At 47.0% G+C, this 22,100-nt stretch overlaps 1 protein-coding gene across 1 annotated transcript; it reads right to left on the bottom strand.

Annotated features, from left to right (window-relative positions):
* Positions 1-1,443: 1,443 nt before the first annotated feature.
* Positions 1,444-20,744, bottom strand: SHMT2 (serine hydroxymethyltransferase 2). Its single transcript, XM_081851758.1, has 12 exons — positions 20,586-20,744; positions 17,353-17,544; positions 14,979-15,058; positions 13,482-13,682; positions 12,876-12,957; positions 8,552-8,674; positions 8,060-8,199; positions 7,238-7,403; positions 5,137-5,236; positions 3,453-3,608; positions 2,531-2,638; positions 1,444-1,874 (listed from the first exon to the last, which is right to left on the bottom strand). Exons 1-12 carry the CDS (start codon positions 20,616-20,618, stop codon positions 1,747-1,749), a joined length of 1,509 nt encoding a protein of 502 aa, XP_081707884.1. The 5' UTR covers positions 20,619-20,744; the 3' UTR covers positions 1,444-1,746.
* Positions 20,745-22,100: the final 1,356 nt, after the last annotated feature.

The following is a 22,100-nucleotide window of genomic DNA, read 5'->3' as shown; positions in this document are numbered from 1 at the left end:
AAGCAGCAGCAACTGCCCTTCCATCTAGCACAGGCCCTCCAGATGTTGTTGGACTGCAATTCCCATCAGCCCAAGCTGGCGAGGGATGTTGGGAGCTGCAGTTCAATAACACCTGAAGGGCTGCTGCAAGCTTCCCCATTCATCTTCTGGGTTGTTCACAGAGACACCTCTGCCAGACTTAGAGAAGCTTGTGTTCACCATCCTTCATCCAAATAAAATCTAGTTTAGTAGATTCATGTAGAGTGCTCTCCACAAGAAACATCCCTCTACAGAAGGCAGAGTCAGCATGCAGAAGTAAGCAACGAGCCTAATTCTGAGAAACAGAAAATATGCAGGAGTTGGGAGTTATGTTTGCAGCTTTAAAAAGGTTGCATGCGTTGGCATGTGAGAATATTCTGCACTTCTCCTCTACGAGTGTGCTCTCAATTCCTTTCCTGTCTGTAGTGGAAGAGTGGGGTCCATTGACCATGTAGAATCCTGTCGTTAAGCCACTTGGTCAGAACAAATACCTAAACCACACTTCTTCACCCAACCAGAAATGAAGGAAAGCAGACAGTGATTTAGGAGAAGACCAGCTTACCAAGTAGTAAAGTTACCTACATTCACATTGAGGGGGGGAGGGGCTGGATGTGCTTCTCCTGTTTAATAAAACAGGGCCAATCCATGAATCCATTTTTCACACAATAAACCTACAGCAAGTAGATATTTTGTGCAATATTGACACTGCGAAAGCAGCCTTACATATGCCCTAACAAGGAGACAACATACTGGAAAACTTGCAAGAACCACTTGGATGCAGGGGCTGCATCTCTGGCTCCTGTAGGGAGCATTGACAGAACCACTTCCCCACAGCAGAATTTCAGGGAACAAGCAAGTCATGTTGCCTTCACCATGTCAAAGGAAATGACTCCTCTCTGTGCTCTCATTGGACAAGCTAATGTTAAAGCTCTGTAATTAACAGGAAAGGTGCTCTCTTTACATAGTCAGGCACACAGACTCTGAATCGGGAGGTAGCATGCAGCCATCATGACCAGAAGCCACCAAGAGCCTTGTCCTCCATGAACTTGTCGAATCTCCTTTTAAAGTCATCTGAGCCGACCCCCAGGATGGAAGGCACAGGCCTCTGAGCAGCAGGAGAGAGTGACTGGTCTCAGGTCCTGCTCTGGGCCTCCCAGAGGCACTTGGTTGGCCACTGGGAGCAAAGGATGCTTTGGCCTAATCCAGCAAGGTTCTTCTTACAATCTCACAAAGCATAATTCTGTCTGCATGGTACTTAGAAGCCCACAAGTGTGCATGTTAATATTGCTGGCCGTGTGCTTCTGGCCAGAGAAGGTACTGTGAGCATGTACACATGTATACATAAACACTCTCAAACATGGGTGGCAAAGGGCACGACATTAGAAGGTAGTTTCAAAAATGCTCTGTTTTGGTTTAGCCAAGGGAGAGAGATGAAGCTGTTTAATTCTTACAACCCATCTTGCATAGTGGGCAGGCGAAAATATTACACAGGTACCATGGATCAGAGACTAGTCCTGCTATAAAACGGAAAGGAGGTCAGTTGTTTTTGAGTCACTATAAAATGGGCATTGGGAGAAGGAGAAAAGGTGGCCAAGGCAATCTCCCTTCCAGAAAAGGGCACCTGCTGGCTGGCTCTCAGAGGTAGGACTACAGGGACCCCAAGCACCTGGCCTCTGGCAAGCCCCGCCCAGCTGGGGGTAGTCAGACAGTCTCTGGTTGGGCATGACATCAACGTTCATCAAAGCCAGGCATGGGGAAGGCACGGGCAAAGGTCTCAACTCGCTGCCTAAGGTCAGACAGGCGCTGCTTCGTCTCTGGGTCAGCCAGCAAGAAGGTTTTGAAGTCCTGGAGCTTGGCTGTGGGAAAAGGAGGAGAGCAGGAATATAAGTAAACCAGGAGTTGCAAAAACACAGGGAGACTGAGGCACAGAGGGAGGAGTTTCAATTATCTAAGAATGTACTCTTTACTCCTAAATCTGGGGCCAAGCCTGAGAAATCAGGAACCCCCATTTTGCCACTTTAACCAACTTTTGGTTACATAGAGACACATGGTGAAAAAATCTTGACTTGCTCAACTTCTCTGCGTTAAAAGGCACAGAGCAGGGCCAATAAAGCAGTTCGGGGAGGGGGGACAGGACCTGACATTCAGAGGATGTTCTGTGACCTCTTGGGTCTCAGCTGAATCAAGGAAATCCATCATTCAGAAACAGCAAATGTAATTAGTGCTGTTTTTCTAGAAAAAGAGGTGTGGGTGCTCACCGTAAACTTCTCCCTTGTCCTCTTAGAATGACAATGGCATCCACTGAGAGGTGCCAGAGCTGAGCTCCTGTGAGCTCCAGCTGGAAAAAAGAGCCCTGAATATAATGAGTCTATCAAACAGATCACCCGGATGTCCCACTAAAGAAGTCAAAGTCTCAAGTTAGTGATAGTCAACATGGACTAGTAACTGCAACATGCAAACAACCCATCCCAATTCAACCTGCTAGCCTTTCCATAACACACCAACAACTTACAGGTTTTCTTTTTGACATCCAGCCCAATCTGGATTCCTTCATCCATGAACTCCACCACCTTCTGGAAATCGCCTTCTCGGAATTGCCGGGAGGTAAGTGCAGGTGCCCCTGTGAGGGATTGGAAGAGAACAGCTCTTCTCTTTGAAAGAATAAACACCCTGGACGGTGCGAAAGCTCATAAGCAGGAGGAGGACACACACATAGACCTGACAAGGAGTTCAAAGACCTCCATTCTCCTTACTCTCTTTCTTAATCATATTGACACATTGCCTACAAAAACACTACCAATATCGTTTTCTGCAATTGGTATTCCAGGTGTGTGTTGGGGAAGGGGGTGAGAAGAGAAGAGTCATCATGGATTGTAGTGTCCTATCCCAGTTCAGCCTGCCTTCCCCATTAGTATAAATAATCTGCACTAAAAGTGAAGGAATGAAGGAAGGAATTTGGGCCAAGAAAACAAGAACCTGGAAATGAGGTGATTTGCTTACTCTGCTTAATTTATTATACTAATTAGGGGCAAAAATTTACACAAGATACTGGAACTTTCTTTCCTCACTCTAATTTCTGGGATACTTTCAAGCCTATTTTTGCAGCCTTAAGGGCTAGAAAGTTGTTGTTTTATTACATGAGTAAGATTCTGAGCTTGCTGAACTCTGGGCCCAGTACTGATTTCAGCGCTCACAAGATGCATCCATGGAAAGTGAATAGTGCACCTATTCCCAGATTTCCATACCCTTCCCACTGTTTTTCTCCCTAGCAGTCCTGAGCAAAAATAATTGACATTATTTAAAAAGAAGGCGTCTCAAAGCAGAGTTTAGCTTTTCTTGTGGCAGAATCTGATTATTTCAGTGTAATTATACGCAGCTCTGAACATCAGAAACAGCCATGCACCTGACTTTCTTATTCAAGCCATTGTTCTTACCAAGCCGCAAGCCACCAGGTGTCAATGCACTCTTGTCCCCAGGACAGGTGTTTTTGTTAGCTGTTATGGACACCAGCTCTAGCACCCGCTCAGCCCGGGCTCCGTCAATGCCTTTTGGTCTCAGGTCCACAAGTACCAGGTGGTTATCAGTGCCACCTAACCAGAGAGATAGAGACAGAGAGAGTATAACCTTCCTAACTCACATCCATTCTCAACACTCAAATAATAGGTCCATCTCATAACAATTATGATGATCATTAGAATTACTCTGCTGGGTTAAAGACCTTCATAGTTGCTTGCCAACACAGCCTCTTCATTATGGCGGACATGTTGATGGAGCCATCCACCATGAATTTATCTAATCATCCTAGTGACCACCTTTTCCCACCCACCCACTCCCCCCAGAAAAACTGACACTGAATTCATAGACTATCCTATGTATTTTTATTTATTTATTTCATAAAATTTATATACTGCTTGGTTGTAGAAGAAGCAGTACTGTGTTTAGAGCAGGGTTGCTTAACCTGTGGCCCCTCCAGATGTTGTGAGATGCCATTGGCCATGCTGGCTGGGGCTGATGGGAGAGGGAGTCCAGCAACATCTGGAGGGCTAGAGGTAAGGCACCCCTGCTTTAGAGGTCGATTCATGAACACCAGCAGTTTCAAAAAAGTGTCCTATATGAGCACCTTTTTCACATCTCCAAGGTGAAGATATCCTCTTGATTGAGACTACTATATGGTGCTTGGCAGAGGAGGGATTTGAACCAGCACTCCGGTCACTGATCAAAATGCATTTAAAACTTTCCCACAGCTGTTCTTATTCCACCCATTCCAAATAGCATGCTTCTGCAAACAGCTACAGGTTTTCACATCTCTATATGTGCTAAAAGGTAAAGGTAAAGGTACCCCTGCCCGTACGGGCCAGTCGTGACCGACTCTGAGGTTGTGCGCCCATCTCGCTTAAGAGGCCGGGGGCCAGTGCTGTCCGGAGACACTTCCGGGTCACGTGGCCAGCATGATGAAGCTGCTCTGGCGATCCTGCACCAGCGCAGCACACGGAAACGCCATTTACCTTCCTGCTATAAAGCGGTACCTATTTATCTACTTGCACTTAAGGGTGCTTTCGAACTGCTAGGTGGGCAGGAGCTGGGACAAAACGACGGGAGCTCACCCCGCCGCGGGGATTCAAACTGCCGACCATATGATCGGCAAGTCCTAGGCGCTGAGGTTTTACCCACAGCGCCATCCGCGTCCCACAGCGCCACCCGTGTCCATATGTGCTACTCACTGGCTAACCTACCCCAACACTTCCCTTCCCACTGCACCAAAATAAAGTCAAGACCCAGAGCTAAAGCACACAAGCAGAAGAGTCAGATGGCATGGCGTTGGCTGGGACGTGCCATTTCAGACTGCAGGTGGGGAAGCACATGTTTGAATCCCATCCCATATTAAAAATTCCCTGTGCCTACCATTAAACTAGAATATCAGAGATATAACTAAGCCTAGAATTCTTCTCCCCTGTATACCAATTTCTGTATATGCTGGGAGCTTTTAATATAGGAGAATGCCAAAAATGTGCCATCTACCTGCAATCTGAAATGGTACAGCCCAGTAAAAGCTACTGCCATGTGACTCCCCTGGTTGTGTGCTTCTGCTGAGAAGCAAACGGAGGGTGCTCACTATACCTGAAACCAGAGTGTATCCTCGCTGCAGCAATGCTTCTGCCATGGCCTTGGCGTTCTTCAGTACCTGCTGGCAATACTCCCGGAACATAGGTGAGCTGGCCTACAATGGAAAAAGTGGGCCAGAATCAGCACTTCTCCTTTAAGCAGCACAGCTTGCAGCATTTTGTCACTCCACAGGGGCAACACTCTCTCAGTTTCTTCCCAGCCCAGAACTCCAGGGCTGAGAGAGCGAACTTTTTTCAGTACAAGGGCCAAACGGACAAACTTCCTTGGGCCACGAGCCAAAATTGAATGCCGGAACCAGAAGTAAAAGTGGGCAGAGCCATGCACATTACTTTGGCCTTTATACAGCCATGCAAAAAAGCCACATGTTTCTACACATCTTCCTCCATCCACACAAGCAAGAGGCATTATCACATTTCAAGGGCATCATCACCATTTATTTCTTGTACCCCACCCATCTGACTGGGTTGCTCCAGCAACTCTGAGCAGCTTCCCAAAAAATATAAAAGAACACACAATATATCAGACATTAAAAGCTTCCCAGTACAGTGCTGCCTTCAAATTTCTGCGGAAGGTTGTTTAATTGTTTAGCACTTTGATATCTAACAGGAGGGCGTTCCACAGGGCAGGTGCCACTATCAAGAAGACCCTCTGCCTGGTTCCCTGTAACTTCACTTCTCACAGGGAGGGAACCAACAGAAGGCCCTTGGAGCTGGACCTCAGTGCCCGGGCTGATCGATGAGAGCAGAGATGCTCCTTCGGGTATACAAACATATTCCAGACAGGCAAAACTGAACAAGGAGGGTGCAGCTCAGGGCTGTGGAATGGGGAGAGGGGTGTTTGGACTGGGGGTGTGGGCATGGCCTGAGTGTCCCAAAGGTCAGGTAGAAGGGTTTAGACACCCACATTTGGTTCCTGAGCCTGATATTCCCTCGTCCTGCTCTAGGGAACACTCTCCAACACTGGCACTTAACTGGTCAAAAGGAGGGCAGTCAATTAGCTGGCACAATATTGGCAAACTAATACTAGTTAGTTTACCAATACTAGTTATTAGAACTGTAAGAGAGATAGCCATGCTCTTGGAAACAAGAGAGGGGGCTTTTTCATCAGTGGCAACCCAGCTGTGGAATCCCCTCTGCAAAGAAGTTCATCTGGTGCCTACATTGTTGTCATTTAGGCACTAGGCTATGGCATTTTTTTATTCTCTCAAGCACTTTAAATGAAACCAAGAAGAAAGAAAATGATGTTTTAAACAATGAGTTGCCCATTCCGCTTTCCAAATTGGTTCTGAAGTTGTGGTGAATTTGTAAAGTACATCTCTTTCAACTGCTTTCTTGGGGTAGCATTTTATTTATGTCATTGTCTGGCATTGTAAATGCTTAGAGGGAACTACCCTCGGATAGGAAGGGCAGTATACCAAAACATGAAATAAAAAGAAATCAAAGCTAATCTTCTAAAAGATGCAGGAATCTAGCCTCTCCTAGCAGAATTAAGAGAGCCAACGTACCGGACCATATAGAGGACAGAAGCTTCCTAGGAGAGTAGAAGGCAGGGGGCGCCTACGCCTAAATGGGGAGTTTGTGCCCCAACTCCAGCAGGACAGGGGAGCAAAGGGCCCTTACTGCTCCTGTGATGCAACATTTTTGATTAAAAGGTAGCTCCTCTCAGACATAAGAGAACTTAATGGAACAGCATATATATATCAGGCTCACTGGTTCATGAGCTGAATTTTCAGAATCAGGACCATGGAAAGAAGGATTGAGGTCCAGGGCAGGATAAACACAGGGCTTGGTCCAGACCACCAAGGCAAACAGGCAGGACAGGAGAGACAAGAACTGAGCACACAACAAATGCCAAAGCGTGAAGGCAAGGCGCGTTTCAAAAGGAGACAGAAGCGCTTACTATGGGGTACAGATCATTTGCACTGAGCAATGCACTTGATTAGCCAATCAACAGTTTTCTTTTGCAGGGGCTGCTGGGAAACCAAGAGTGAATGTTGCTCATTTCAGGGCACCGAGGGAGTCGGAAGTGGTGATACAAGTTAACATCGAAAATCCTGTCCAAAAGGGTATGCAGGGCTCTTATTCCCCTTTCCCACCTGTTTCAGTGCCACAGCGACAGCTGCAATGGCATGGTTATGGGGCCCTCCCTGCAAAGAAGGGAAGACAGCAAAGTTGATCTTCTCTTCCAGATTGTAGGGAATCTCCTTGCCAGTCTTCTTGTCTATGGAACGGGCACCTTTGCGGTAGAAGATCAATCCAGACCTGCATGTGACAACAAGAGTGTGGAAGTGTGAACATGAAAGTACATCTATCACTAGGACTCCTCAGATATAGGTCCCAAGCGTACAAGGCTTTTTGGTTACGGTTAGGGCAATGCTCACTGAAGCTTCAGAAACCAGAGGGGAAGCTGAATAGGGTTTCCAATAGCTGGAGACAGTCCTTGCCTTTCCCATAACCAGCAAAACTAAAAATTATGCAAGGAATTCTATTTATATTCCCCAACACCTTTTGCCAAAAGTCCTAAGTCCAGTATTTTTGACCTCTAGCTGAGAGAGAGCTTTGCCCTCGAATTACCCTTAGGAACAAGATTGCAGGTGAAGTGAGATATTAAGGCATCACAGAGGGTCTTCACAACCCCCAAAGAGATGAAAAATGAGTGGGAACCTCTGGCCCTCTCCTCCTGTGGTGGGGAACACTTTGTGGGCAAAGCCCACACTCTTCCACTGAGTTCACAAAGAGCAGGGGTAGGGGAACCTGATGCCCTCTGGATGTTGTTGAGCTGGAACTCCCAACATCCCTGCTCATTGGCTGTGCTGGCTGGAGCTGATGGGAGCCCACCTGGAGGGCATCAGGTTCCCACCCCCAAATGATGAGGACTGATGCTTCCCAACCCCACACTCCATCCTTGTCATGCTCACCTCGCTCCACGCAGTGTCTTGTGAGTCGTGCTAGTGACCAGGTCGGCATAATCAAAGGGAGAAGGGATGACTTTGGCTGCCACCAGACCACTGATATGGGCCATGTCAGCCAGCATGTAGGCCTTCACCTCTTCACACACCTGACGGAGAAGAACAGGTCAGTCTCCTGCTCCCACGCTCCTTGCCACATGCCTCACACGCAAAAGGAACAAGCACCCTTGCACTCCAGCCCAAAGCCAGCTGAAGGTCCAGCTACTTGCAGATCCAAAACTATTAGAAGCAAACAGGTTCCAGTTGAGCCCTAACACTCACGTTTCCACTGAATTTTACTGTGGGGTAGGGATAATACACATTATTCATTCAGTCATTTTATTTGTACGATGCTTTTGCACACAACCCCCCAAAAAACATGCTCCAAGCGGCTTACAACAAAGCAGGAATGCATTTCAAAGCCCTACAACTGCCTGCCCTCCCACTGCACCCAGGGGCTACCTTCTTGATGCGGGCGTAGTCAATAAGGCGGGCGTAGGCACTGGTCCCAGCAATGACGAGACGCGGGCGGAAGAGTCGGGCTGTTACTTCTAGCTGATCATAATCAATCAATCCTGTTGTTGGCTGCAGGGAGGGAAGTGATGGGTTAACGCCTGGGGATTAAGCCAATATTTCTCCCTTCACCCATAAATGCACACACAGGAGAGAAAGGTTCCATAGAGCAGGGTTTGGCAATGGGCTGCCTTCACACCACATATGAAGACGAGTTATCTTACGTCTCAACTGCCCCCTTGCCTAATGTCTTGTTAAGATGCTTGTAGCTGGCTGAAGCTGTCTGATGTCCTGCCTTTCTAAGACAGAGATGGCTGCAGGAACACCCAGGCTATGAAACCCCAGAAAGGACTGCAGTTGGGATACTTTTAGCTAAAAGACTAGGATGCCTAGCAGGCTGCCTTCTCTGGTTCAGACCAGCTGATATTTGAGATCTTTTGAGGAGTCCAGGACCAGCAGATTGTCATTTGGTGGCAACATGGATGAAAGCCCTTCTCCACCAGAGGGCTCACCCTCTGGAATAACCTCCCTCGGGTCTCTTGTGAGGTGGAGACCAGAATACATATGAAATTTCTAAAAGATCTTTCTACTGTAATGTGAAATCACTTTCAGATGCTTCATGGGAAGAGACTCATAAATGAAATAAAATAAATAATAGCAACCGCCTTTAAATGCCTGTTTAAATTTATTAGGAAACAAAACACCAAGGTGGTTATCCCCAATAGAAGCTGAAGCAAATAAAAAATTAATATGAGTGATAACTGGGTACCTATAATGAATTCTTAGACTTTTCAGAAGGAGAGCCAAAAATGAGAAAAATAGAAGAGATTAAAGAATTTGTATCAGTTAAATTATCATCAAATCAATTCAAAATTTTAGATAAGAAATTGGGATTTGCATAAAAACCATCACAATTTTAAAAATGCTACGATCCAGAGCTAAAATATTTAAGTTATTTTTATTCTTATTACCTTGTGCTTGACTGTAACACAGTATGCATTGATGATATGATTAAACAGAAAAGCTTTTCTTTTTTTTTAAGGCTCTTTAAGCCTTACGTTTACCCAAGTTTACCCTGGACTGCTGTTACATTTTATTTGTGATAATTTTCAAAATAAATAAATCACAACAGAGATCTTTTCTTTCTTTTTTTGCCACCAGGTAGCCTCTCCACAATCAGTTTTATTGGCTGCCAATACTGACTGAGAATGCAGAACTATAAAGAGGCTGCCGCTGCCGCTGCCTCCTCTCCTTCCCAGAACAAGGCAGCATTGTTGCGAGAATGTTTTCTCAACTTCAGGCATCTTTGTGTAGCTGGCAGAGGCAAGCCAAGTGGTCAAGCACACAGAGAACTGACCCTTCTTGGGGAGTAGAAAAGAGGAGAGGATTCTTCACATTGCCTTGGGAAAAAACAGCAACTGCACTTCAGAGCCACTCAGGAAAAGTGGATGTGAGTGAACTGTGAAATTATCTCCTTCACCCGTAATCTTGTGCAAGGGATAATCAGTGGGCAAAGTGCACTCAAGAAGTGAGAGGTTAAAGATAAAAGAGGCTGAAGGAATAGCACAGAGCCATCTTGCCAGTATTAAAACAACAGGTGCCCAAGAAATCCAAATCCATACATGCTTCGCAAACTGAGCACATCTGCCAAATTTCAACTCTTTTCTTTACATGATTTAATCTGCATTCTTTAGCACTGCGCATAATGTATTTTAATTTGGATAGTTATGAAGAGGAACAAGAAGCTACACAGGTTATGGAAGACCTCTTCTAAGATTCCTGAAAGGATTACTTCCAAGCAGTATCTATATGTGGTTAAAAAAGCTTGACCCTTGTTTGCAAAAAAACTAGCTAGGGGAGAAGACTATAAGGGCACCTAGATCGTCATCATCACCATCCACCCTTCACCCGAAGGTCCCAGGACAGGTTACAGCAACAGAAAATGCATCATTAAAACAGGCTCAACAGGCCTCCCTTTGACTGCCAGGCCATTTCAGCCAAGTCATGCCCACCTGCCCCATACCTGACATCATAAACACCATCAGATGTGGAGCAGGTAAGGACATGGCTGAGCAGAAAGAGATTTTGCAGGAACAGTCAATCAGCTGGACTGCAAAGCCCTGTGTACCATCATAAATGCCCAACGATCAGCTGAGCCATGGTGTACTGATATATCACCCGGGACTGGATCGCAGTGGCTGCTTCACCTGGCAGTATATTGCGGGTGAAACTGCCACTGCTGAGTCCCTCTGCCACCAGCGCTCAGCATGCAAGGGAGAAAGAAGCTGCTGCCGGCCGCTGGCAGCAGAGGGACTCAGGAGCAGCAGCGGTTTCAGGTGCAATATACTGCTGGGTGAAGCAGCCATTGCACTCTGGCCCTCATACGGTTGAGGGGCCAATGTAGCTTGTTCCTCCCTTGGCTGCCCGCTTGGGCAGGTGGCTCCTTTAAACTTCTCCATTCTGGGGTTGCCTGGCTGCCCTTCCCCAAGCAGGGAAGTGTAACAGTGCCCTCAACCCGCCTCTGGCTTGCGCAAGCTGGAGGTGGGGTGGGGGACTCCGTTACACTTGAGGGAGCCTTGAGAATGGAGCCCATCAGGCTCCCTCCGTTGCAGGCTGCTTCCTTCTCCTAGGAGAAAGAGGTAGCTCACCTGCCCCTCACCCCCACATCGGCAGGGCTCTCTCCATCTTCAAGCAAGTGGGGAGTGAGCGGGCTGCCTCTTTCTGCTAAGAGAAAGAGGCAGCTCGCTCGCCCCCCACAAACCCGAAGGCGGAGGGAGCCCTGAGGAGCAAGCCAGAGGCGGGTTGCTGGCTCCTTTAAACTTCTCTGTTCAGGGGCGCACAGCTGTCTGCCCCTCAATGGAGAGACTGGGCTTGCTCAGCTGGGGGCAGGAGCCTTCCCGCCCCCCCACCTGAGCAGTGCAAACAAGCTGCATCGTCCTGGCCCACAAAGCCCTTGGGTGAAAGTGCCTCAGTTCCAGCACTGAGCGCTGCAGCAGTTTCACCCCATGCCTTGTGGGTTGGGGCCAATGCAGCTGGTTTCAACTTCAAGGTGTATCACCAGATCGTGATACATCGCAGTGTTGAAAACCTAACATTGCCCAGCCCTACACTGGGCTTTAGAAGGCCCAGCAATCACCTGATAGTCAGGCTTGTTGATTGCTACCCAAGGGTGTTGCAAAATGCTCCGTTCAGGCTGTGCCTTTGCCTGCATTGTTTGATTTCAAACCATGTGGGCAAAAATGGGTCACCTGACATCTTTATGAAGTAAAGTGATTGGCAGGTGGGTGGCTCCACACACCTGTCAACCGTGCTCCATGGAGGGTGGGAGAGACAACAATCTGGGCCACTGGACAGATCCTGTTCTCATCTGCCGATACAGGGGGGTGGGGGTGGGGAGGGGAGAAGAGACACACCACACAGCAGTGTCTCCCTCTCCAGGCAAGGTAGCTGACAACAGGGTAGAGGCAGCTGATGGTATGTAGAAGGGCTGTAGAACTGCAGGCAGGATCCTACACAGACTCTCAGCACAGAGGAAATGGGTGGGGTGGTGGGGAGGGGGAAAGGTGCCAAACCCCTACCTACCAACATGATGCTGACACAAACCCCGCACACTAACACTAGTCAACAGAACAAAAGTACAATGCCCCCCCATCTCCCTTGCCCCCTTTCTTCCCCCAGCAGCAAGATGTCTATGACAAAAGTGACTCTCACTAAATGTAAATGAACTGTGAAAAGGACTATGAATTGAAAGTGGAGGTGATTCCCTGTTTATCTGTTTTGCAACACAGAAAAATCTTAATAAAAACTATTTTTTAAGAAAACCACAGCTAACACTTCACACACAACGGCGTACATTTTGTATACATGAAGGCAAATAAATAATAATAATAATAATAATAATAATAATAATAAGCCTCCCCACACTGAAATCAATTAGATTGGCAAGTACTACAAGCAAGGTCTACTTGGTGGTGGCCCTATATTTGTGTAAATCCCTCCCGCAGCTACTTTTCAGTTGGAAGGTTAAGCTAAATTTTGATTACTTAACCACTCATACCATGACTGGTTGTAAAACTGTTTCTTCTAAAATGCTTTAAAATGTTTTTTATGAGCACCATGATTGTCTGTGAAATCCTGCTAAACTGCTGTTTTAATGATTGGATTGAATTTTATTGGAACAAGAAGTTTCAGTTTTATGTTTCATTTATGAATATAACCTGCTTTGGGGGTATTTTGGAATAAGGAAGGATGGGACACATTTCTGTTCACTCACATTCAGTTTGTAGGGCATGGATTCGAAGAAGATGGACGTGGCCGAGATACGTTTGATGTCAGACATATAACCATGCGTTAGGCTGCAAGAATAGGGAAGACATATTGTCAGGAGATAATCTAAGCCCCAGTCATAGCAGAACTCTGACCATGGCACCAAGTAATAACCTTCCCACCCAAATGGACCCACAGATTAACTAGTTATCCGTCCTCAATTAGGACAGTCACTTCCAAGCGGGATTTTCTATGAGCCAGAGTGGATCTAGTAACTACACGAGGCAAAGTATGTCCCCAAAAAATACAAGTTCAAAATCTCCACAAACCAGAGGGAGAAAGGAACCAGAAGCTTCTACAGACACAAAGCTGAAAAACCAATTGCTATATTAAACTGACTAAGGGCCAGCAAATGTCGCTTTGTCAGGGGACCATTATCCTGTGGAGGATCTTATCACCACAATGCCCTGAACCCCACACAAAGACCCACTGTGTCAGCATTGCAGTCCTGCTCCTTCTACCTCCCCATCCCAGTTCCATCAGTTACACCTTCCTCGCTTGCGCCTTTATTAGCCATGCCAGTTCCCAGTTCCACACCCCACTTCAAACGTACTGGCCTCCATCAGGCAAGTCCAGGCCCATAAGCCGCTCGTGGGGCTGCAGCAAAGCTGTGTAGGCAGCAAAGTTGGCAGGAGATCCAGAGTATGGTTGGACATTCACTCCCCAGCACTCGGGGTCCAGGTCAAAAGCCTCCAGGGCCCGGCGTTCACACAGCAGCTCAATGCGGTCCACCACCTCAGCGCCACCATAATACCTGTGTCAGGAGGCAAAGGGGAAAGCAGAATTAAAACATCAACAGCCCACACATCCGTTGCCCTGGTGCCGCCATTATCTCTGAACCAGAGAAGAAGACACTGAAAAACAAAGAGAGACCCCACTCGCTCCTCTCCATGCCACAATGTATAAAGGAAGTTGCCAAGACCACCATCCCCTAGCAAAGCCTACTGCTGCCACCCCAGTGCTCCGCAGCTGACTATTCATGCACCCGCCTCTTCATTACCATATTCTTTTCCCAGATGACAAAATGCCCCTCCCCCGCCTCTTGTCACTCCTAATATTTCATCCTAACATGCTTCTGTGGGTGATAACCAATCAAAGAGGCAACAGCCCAGGCCCAAGATGGGCCCTGCCCAAGGCTCTTTCACTCAGGCCTCTTCCAAGGGAGGACCATTCCATGCATCAGGCAAACACCAGGCGCACCGGGACAATTCAGTGGCGGTTGCATTCTGTCTCTTCACTGTAAGAAACAGGCCCCAAGCTATCCATGGCAGTCTCAGGAAGAAGAGAAAAGAGGACTTTTCTTCATACGCAGTTTGTACACCTTCTCCCCTGCCCAGCCATAGCTTCTTCCCACTAATGCTAAGTCTTCCTTTGGCTTATTCCCTCTTTCACCCCCTTCCATCCCTCTTCCTTGGTGCCCTTAGACATTACAGTGTGAGCTGCTCTTCCCTAGGTTCATCCTGTGACACGACTTTGACATTTAAAGGCCCACAGCGATGCTGGTTGGGGCTGTGAATCCCAACAAGATCTAGAGGGCCACCACTCCCCCATCGAATGGGAACCACTATTTTGCCCCTTGCTGTTCTTCCGGAATGGCACTTCTTTTCTGTGATGTTTGTGGTTCTCCCCCACTCTCCACTGCTATCCTCACAAGAGCCTGGTGAGACTATGACTGGCTCAAGGTCATTCAGTGAGCTTCATGACTGAGTGCTGATTTGAACCCTGGTCTCTCAGGTCTTAGCCCAGCACTAACCACGATGCCACCCTGACTCTCAGGGTGCTTTTCCTGCATTCTTGCCCTCATGTTTTATCCGCAGCCCAAAAAAAACTGACGGCACCAGGCCTAACATCTCCACAACTCGAGCCCCAGTGATATTTACTTGGTAAGTTTTTAACATCTTTGCCTCATTTTTATCCACTGCAAGAGTCTGCAGGCCAGCAGGCCATCAAACCTGGTCAATCTCTGCTCACCCACTTTCAGGACCCTCCATCCCAACCCATTACTGATTTATTTTACCCAGACTGTCTCACTACTAAACAATGGCATTACCTCTTGCCAGGGTAGCCCTCTGAATACTTGTTGTTGAGGCAGGATCCAAGAGCCTCGAGTGCAGCTCGGCTGCAGAAATTCTGGAATGTGGGAGAAAGAGTTTCAAAAGTTAAAAGCTTCCCATACTCCTTGATATATGGAATGTGTTAAAGTTGTATGATTTTTGTAGAGTTGTATTGATATTTTTTCACCCCCTTTTTTCTTTCTTTTTAGCTCATTTCCTATGTCTGTATTCCTACTGTGAAGTATAAGATAGTCATCAATATTACTTATATCTGTTTATCAAAATGTGATTTGCCATTTCTCTTCTACTGTATTTTATTGTTTTCTAAAATTTGTGCAAAATTAATAAACAGTATTTTGAAAAGAAAAAAGAGATGGAGGGGTAAAGAGAAAAAAGAGAGAGAAGGGAATCACACACAAGCAATAGATAGAGAGCTAGAAACATTCCATCCCTCTTATGCCATGTTCCTCAGGCTGTATGCTTCTCTTTCCAGGTGAATAAAAATGGAGTAACCTTTTCACCTTGCAATAAGATATAACTAAGACCCAGACAAGGTAATGAGTCTTGCTCTGCAGTAGTCTATCCAGGCTTGTCATTTTGAAAAGAGAAATAGGAATTGCATCCGAAGGGGAAGGCCAAATAGATGAGAGAGACTGATCCAGGCTGGGACCACAGTGAGGTGCAACTTTGGGGCCAAGTAGCGGCTGGGGGTGTGATGATCAGAACAGTGGGTAGGAAGACATGCAGAGAAATGTCAGACATCTCCTCCTGCCCATACACCAGGATCTGGATTCAAAAATGAAAAACTCAGACTAGTTCTATGTCAGATTAGAATCCCTCTTCCTTTCATTAGCTTACGCTATTTTATTACTCCAGTCATTTCTAAAGCTAGTAGGGCCGGCCCTAGCATTAGCCAGAGTGAGGCGCTGGGCAGGGGAAAGCAACAGCCTCTCTGGCCATTCCTTCTGATCCCTCCTGGTACTCCGCTGTGTTTGAGGACAGAGCTGTGTGTGCACTACACTGCCAGCCCTGTGCTCCTGGAATTAGCCTGACGCCTAAAGTTGTGGGGGAGAAGGCTGTCCCATTGCCAGCACTGAAGTAAGATTGAGCTGTCAGTCAATCAGCTTTTGTATGTAGAATAGGGGTGGGAAGCCTCTTGCCCTTTGCTTCTGACAGCAAAATGCCTTGGGCAGCTATGCATGTCATATATACAAGACCATAACTGTGAGTTGGATCCAGATTTAGTCATGCTTAGAGCAGAACCAATGAAACGAATGGGAGTCAAGCTCCATTGATGTCAGTGGGTCTAGCTTTAAGCATGACCTAATCTGGATCCAACCCCTTTGCATTCTGCATTCATGAACCCAGATTAACTGCCTTTCCTTTGTATTCATAATAACCCATACATCCAGGTAAAGATTATAAAAGCAGAGGGGGTGGGGCGGGGGGTAGAAAATCCCAAAGCGTTTTTTCTTTTCCTTTGGACACTTAGGTTGAAAGCTTCTCCAGCCCTGTTAAAAAGACCTCATTCTTGAAACCTAAGAATCTGAAATATTTTTTACAGTCCTGACTTTAAACATTTTGCATTTAAACTGTGCATTACAAATGTTTTATTATTTATTTCTCAAATTATTATGGCACTTTAAAACTAATGAGCTCAAAAGCAGCCAACACCAAAACTTAATCAAACATCATTCATTAAATAGCAACTAAATTATAAGGGAAGAATTAAAACCAAAACGCAGTTTAAAAACACAGCAGCTAGTCCTCATGAACTATTTATTTCTCAAACTGCATACTTCAAATGAGGTTAAAGAAAGCCTCTCCTCCTGTAATTTACTAAGAAAGAACGCTCAATCGCATCCCTTGGAAAAGGCCATAGTTGTAGTCAAGCATTCAGCCTGAAGGCACAAGGGCCAAAAGTGGCTTAGGCAGCTGGGGCTGAATACACTCTTAAGGCACTCTCAAGTGTGTAAGAGAGCTGCTGGATCAGACCCAAGGCCTGTATGACCAAGAGAGGTCCCTTAACAGAAGAAGAAGAAGAGTTTGAATTTGATATCCCGCCTTTCACTCCCCTTCAGGAGTCTCAAAGCGGCTAACATTCTCCTTTCCCTTCCTCCCCCACAACAAACACTCTGTGGGGTGAGTGGGGCTGAGAGACTTCAAAGAAGTGTGACTGGCCCAAGGTCACCCAGCAGCTGCAGGTGGAGGAGCGGAGAGGCGAACCCGGTTCCCCAGATTACGAGACTACCCCTCTTAACCACTACACCACACTGGCTCTCCACTACACCAGGAAGGAGACAGCACTCGCCAGCCAAAGGATAAGACCCTTTTGTGCTGCACTCCGGGGCTAAGGAAGGAGACACCCACCTCTGAGGCAATGAGCTCCAGACCCCGGCACTGGCGATCCTTCTCTTGCTGCACCAGCGCCCACATTTCAGGGTCACTCTCGGCCAAGCTCTCCTGCCCGGTCCAGCCTGGCGTCTCCTTGGCCGATGCAGCAGCTGCTTTGCTGTGTTGGGCCCGCAAACTCCCCGCAGCCTGGCAGCATCTCCGCAAGGGCTGGCAAAAGGGAAGGAAGGAAGGAAGGAAGGGAGGGAGGGAGGGAGGGAGGGAGAGAGAGAGAGAGAGAGAGAGAGAGAGAGTGTTATATTAGTATTTTGAGGACTCAAGCAGGGGGTCCAAATGGTGATCTTTCCACACATTAGAATGAGCAAAGGGCACAATCCATCTTGGAAGTTCGGCTGCGCATGTTGCAATCCAGGCACTGCTCTACCAGAGCAAAGAATACATCAAACCTGTTGGATTTCTAGGAGACCCTGACTGCATATCCCATGAGACCTGCTTGACACCAGTAGTAGGAGCCTTTTTCTTATGAAAAGTTGCAATTAAATCAGGTCTATAGCAAATAGGTGACATGTTGCAAAATTGTGTAGATTTCTCTCCCCACCTGCCATCGTGTGTGTGTGTGTGTGTGTGTGTGTGTGTGTGTGTTCCACCCAACCTCTCTTTCTCTCGCTGTGTATCATCCCACATGCGGAAAGTACGCCTGTGCAATATAAGCCTCCTCATTCCAGAGGCAGACAGCCATCTTGGATTTGGGATTAAGTCCCACCATAAGCAGTACACAGAGAGTTTACTGGCATTCACCAGCTTCCCTACCATTCAAAAAAACAAACCAATAGACGTTCACAAAAAGAACCATGAGTCTTGGAGCATCTGATGGTCTCTTGACTGCAAAAAGCTCACTGCAACAATATTCCATATCCAGCCAGTATCCTCCATGTTAGCCTTCCTGAACCTGTGGCCCTCCAGGTGTTGCTAGGACTCCAACTCCCATCAGTTCCAGCCAGTATGGGCAGTTTTCAGGAATGATGGGGCTTGTAGTCCAACCCTATCTGGAGAGCTACACATTCCCTCTGCCCCTGCTACGTCCCTTCCACACTGGCTCTGGTTAATGGGAACTGTAGTTCCAAAACATCTGGAGGGCACCAGGTTCAGGAAGGCTGACACAGAGAATAATGCCTGAATACGGCTATGGATACCCAGCCGAAAATCACCAAGCAAGCTTTGTGACGGAGCAGGGATTTCACATCCCAGCCCAGCTGCAAGACTCCATCCACTATGCCATGCTAGATCTTGGAGCTGCCAACTGGGGCTTTCTCACTGCCCCCCTTCCCTAGCAGTTATGTCCATTTCAGAACTAGGTTATTATCATGCAAACCAGATGGGTGCTGAGGAATTTATATTACAGCCTTCTGTAATCTAAGGCAGCTGTTGAGCCCAGTGGGAGATTATGAAGTTTGGGGGCTGGCAGGCAGATAAATCATCCAACCAACTAACATATATAAAAAAGAAGTCTAGAAAGCAGCAAATATTTGAAGTTTATCAGCCTCTTTGCTCATTGCCCCAGTGGACCTACAGAATAGCATTTGCTTGCATTAACATGGAGAGTTTGGGGAAAGGAGTAATTTCTTGCCACTTCCGTCACTGAAAAAGCAACACAGTGAGAATTCTTGAAAGAAAAAGCTGGAGTGGTGAGGTGGCAGGAGGAGCCGCTTCAAGGGCTGCTGAAACAGAGCGGGCTTTGTTATGGTGTTACGTTGCAGATGGTCAAGTGAGCTTCATTTGTGCAGAACAGCAGACACAACAACTCCTGCTGCTGCTGAATGCTGAGTTGGCAAGTCCAGCTTGGGGGGGGGGGGTTGCATGTGCACACGCAGAGTTTGCTTTTTTTTTCTACTTCTTTCCCACATGTTTCAAAGAAGGGCAACACAAATGCCAGCCAACAGCATTTAAAAGGAGGCAGTTTTTCTTTTTAATAAAAAAAAGGCTGTACTTTGAAAAAACATCTAAAACTCATAATCACCTCTGCAGATGATGTAACCAGCTCATCTCGGTTGCATCAGCAAGGAGGGAAAACTCAATAATGCATCTTGGCCTATGAATGAAACACTCCCTGCATCATTTTAAAACCATCATCGTTTTCTAAGCAAAAAGTGATTCTACAAATTGCAGAGGTTGTTTGTTTTTTCTTGTAAAGCGCAGGCACAAACTTGTTTCTGACTGCGGGATGGAAGGGTTACAAAATATTTACAGTTCACTGGCTGTAGAAACTCTTTCCTTTTAATTTCGAGTTGTAATCATGTTACCCAATGCAGATATCTTTAGCCTGCGAATCAGGAAGCCGTTTTCAGGGGGTATGTCATTTTATTGACTGGGTTCAAGAGATCAAATAGCAACTGGTGCCAGAGAGAGAAGCCTCTGCCAAAGAGACTTTGGTAAGGTGATAAAGCAGCTGCCCAAGTTGCATTTGTACCCGCTCCTCCCGCCCCACCTTCCCCCACTCCGAACCTGGGCCTCTTTCTGCCAATTTCCCTTTCTTTCCCTCGAAGCTGCAATGTCAGATAGGACAGTGAGAAAGGGAAAGAGATGCTACAAAAATTAGCCTATAAAAGTCAGCAAAGCGTGACTGAGACTCTATTATCAGCTGAAACCTCTCCCAGCAGTCTTGGGAACGTCAAGATAACTCTTTACCTCGCTCGGTGCCGCATCCAAGAGCCATTAAGCCAGAATTAAATAATAATTGAGCTGCAGAATGGCGCACAGATCGGTGCTGCTATCAGATCCCTGGCTTTGAACCCTCAGGCGGGTATATAAACTCCTTACCCAAGAAGCTTGCCTCTCCAAACTTGCACGACTTAACAGTCCCATTTGGGTAGGGGGGGGGGGAGAATGCCATCAGTGAGGACAGATCTTCACTCACTCGAGGAGCAAAAAAACTACTTCCCCAGACACTCCAGAACTGAACTGTCTAGGGAAAGGCCTCCTGGCGCCCCGCATATGGGGAGGGAGGAGAGAGGGGGCAGGATGGAGCTGTCGCTCAGGTCAGTTCCACTTTACAAGTCAAGCCACGCGCACTCGCCCAGGTGCTCCAAACATCCACAGCCACTGACCTGCAGAGCACTTCGGTGAAGTTGCGCGTGGGACTAAGGAACCCCCTCCCCCCCCTCCTTTTGCATCTCTTCCCTACACTCAACTTAGGAGATCCCAGCAGATCCAACCTCCTCCCCGCCTCCTGCCATTCGCACCCCACGCCTTACCTTAGCAAAGTGTCTAAAGGGAAAAGGCAGCATAGCAGCCTAAGGTGCAGAAAGTGCAAAACCCCCAAACTGTTTTGCCAGTTGTCGCTCACGCAAAGTGAGTCTCCAAGATCTGAAAGGAGGACGGTGGGCTGGAGAAAGGGAAACACGTGGTTCTCCCTCCGCCACTGCCAGTTACTACCGGGTTCAAAAGGCATCATGGGAAATGTAGTTCTCCCTTTCCCTCTCTCGCTTTTGTTGGAAGTCAGCCGAGCGGATCGCCCTGCAGGCTGCGCGTAGCAGCTCGTACTTGTCTTGCATTTGAACCCGCGGAACGGACAGAAGCTCCCGCTCTCCTCTCGCAAAAAAGGGAAAGTATATGCATCAGTAACGTGTCAGGGAAATTTGCAATTCTGTAAACAAGGGGGGTTGCTGCTGGGCTCAGTTTCAGAACTGTATATTGCCTGTTATTACAGCAACTGAATTTAATACGTACACAGTCTGCCTTGCCACATGTAGGATTATACAGCTGCTCGTGCACAGATATATTGCCCCTGTCCAAGCTTCCATCGCTTTAAGAGTTAGAAATTCAATCGATACAGGTTCTGCCATGGCTGCATCGGCATGCAGGGGAAGGCTGCACCTGTTCAATTTCTGTCTGTCACGTGACTGTTATAGGCACAGTCTTTGCCGGATAAAAAGATGTACAACCCTACTGTTTCTGCATATTATAGGGGGCTTACTTTTCATGCTCCCCTGGAAGGGTTCCTGTTATTTGGCCAAATTCAAAAGATGCACCCGAGCAAGCACACATAGGTCACCTGGTCAAAGCTTTCTCCATTATGGATAGATATATTGCATTTCTATATGCCAGTTTTGTGGAAAAACTCTGCCCTCTTTCCTTTTGGCACTGTTTAAGTGGCCACAGTATTTATTACGCCCATAATACAGGGCAGCGAGTAGCTTATGATGAGAACAAGCGCCTTGCCAAAGGATAATCAGTGAGTTCATGGCAGAGTTGCCTTTCACAGCACCTGCTCTTAACCACGATGCTCTATCAGCTTTCTTGAATCAGCCCATCTGAGCCCCAACAAAACCAGGCGTTCCCTGAATTTCAGCTACTCTGTGGTTGTCTCCTGTCAGTGTAAGAAGATTCCCAACAAACAGACCACATTAAAGCATCTCACTCCACACCCAAAACAATGGAGTTGCAAGCATTCAGGTGTTACTTCTTTGTGTTTTAAGATCTTTATATCTTGAGCCATTGTACTGCACTACAGATGCATCCTGGCACAAGGGCAAAGTATTTTTACATAACACTCCAATCTCTGAATGGTGCAGGATTCCAGCAGTCTTGGTGCTCATCCAGGGTTTGTGTTTCCTTTGGAAATGAGGCACAGCAAAGACTGTGGTGTCTTCATGATGTATGGTTTAGTTACACATATGTACAACCTACGTCTACAGTGGAGGGATTTCCAGCAATCGCATCTCAAGATGATTCTTTGCTCCTCTCTCGGGAGCAGCGGGCTCAGGTCT

The sequence above is a fragment of the Podarcis erhardii genome (assembly GCF_964252035.2).
Source record: "Podarcis erhardii genome assembly, chromosome: 2".
NCBI lineage: Eukaryota > Metazoa > Chordata > Lepidosauria > Squamata > Lacertidae > Podarcis > Podarcis erhardii.
Note: the sequence above shows the minus strand (reverse complement) of the source record. Positions and strands in the feature narration are given on the sequence as shown.

Coding starts and splice junctions, on each gene's coding strand:
- SHMT2 (XM_081851758.1), bottom strand. CDS start 20,618: ATGCTGCCTTTTCCCTTTAGACACTTTGCTAAG. Junction 17,545..20,585: donor CCTTTAGACACTTTGCTAAG/GTAAGGCGTGGG, acceptor CCCTTTTGCCAG/CCCTTGCGGAGATGCTGCCA. Junction 7,404..8,059: donor AAGACACTGCGTGGAGCGAG/GTGAGCATGACA, acceptor TGTCACATGCAG/GTCTGGATTGATCTTCTACC.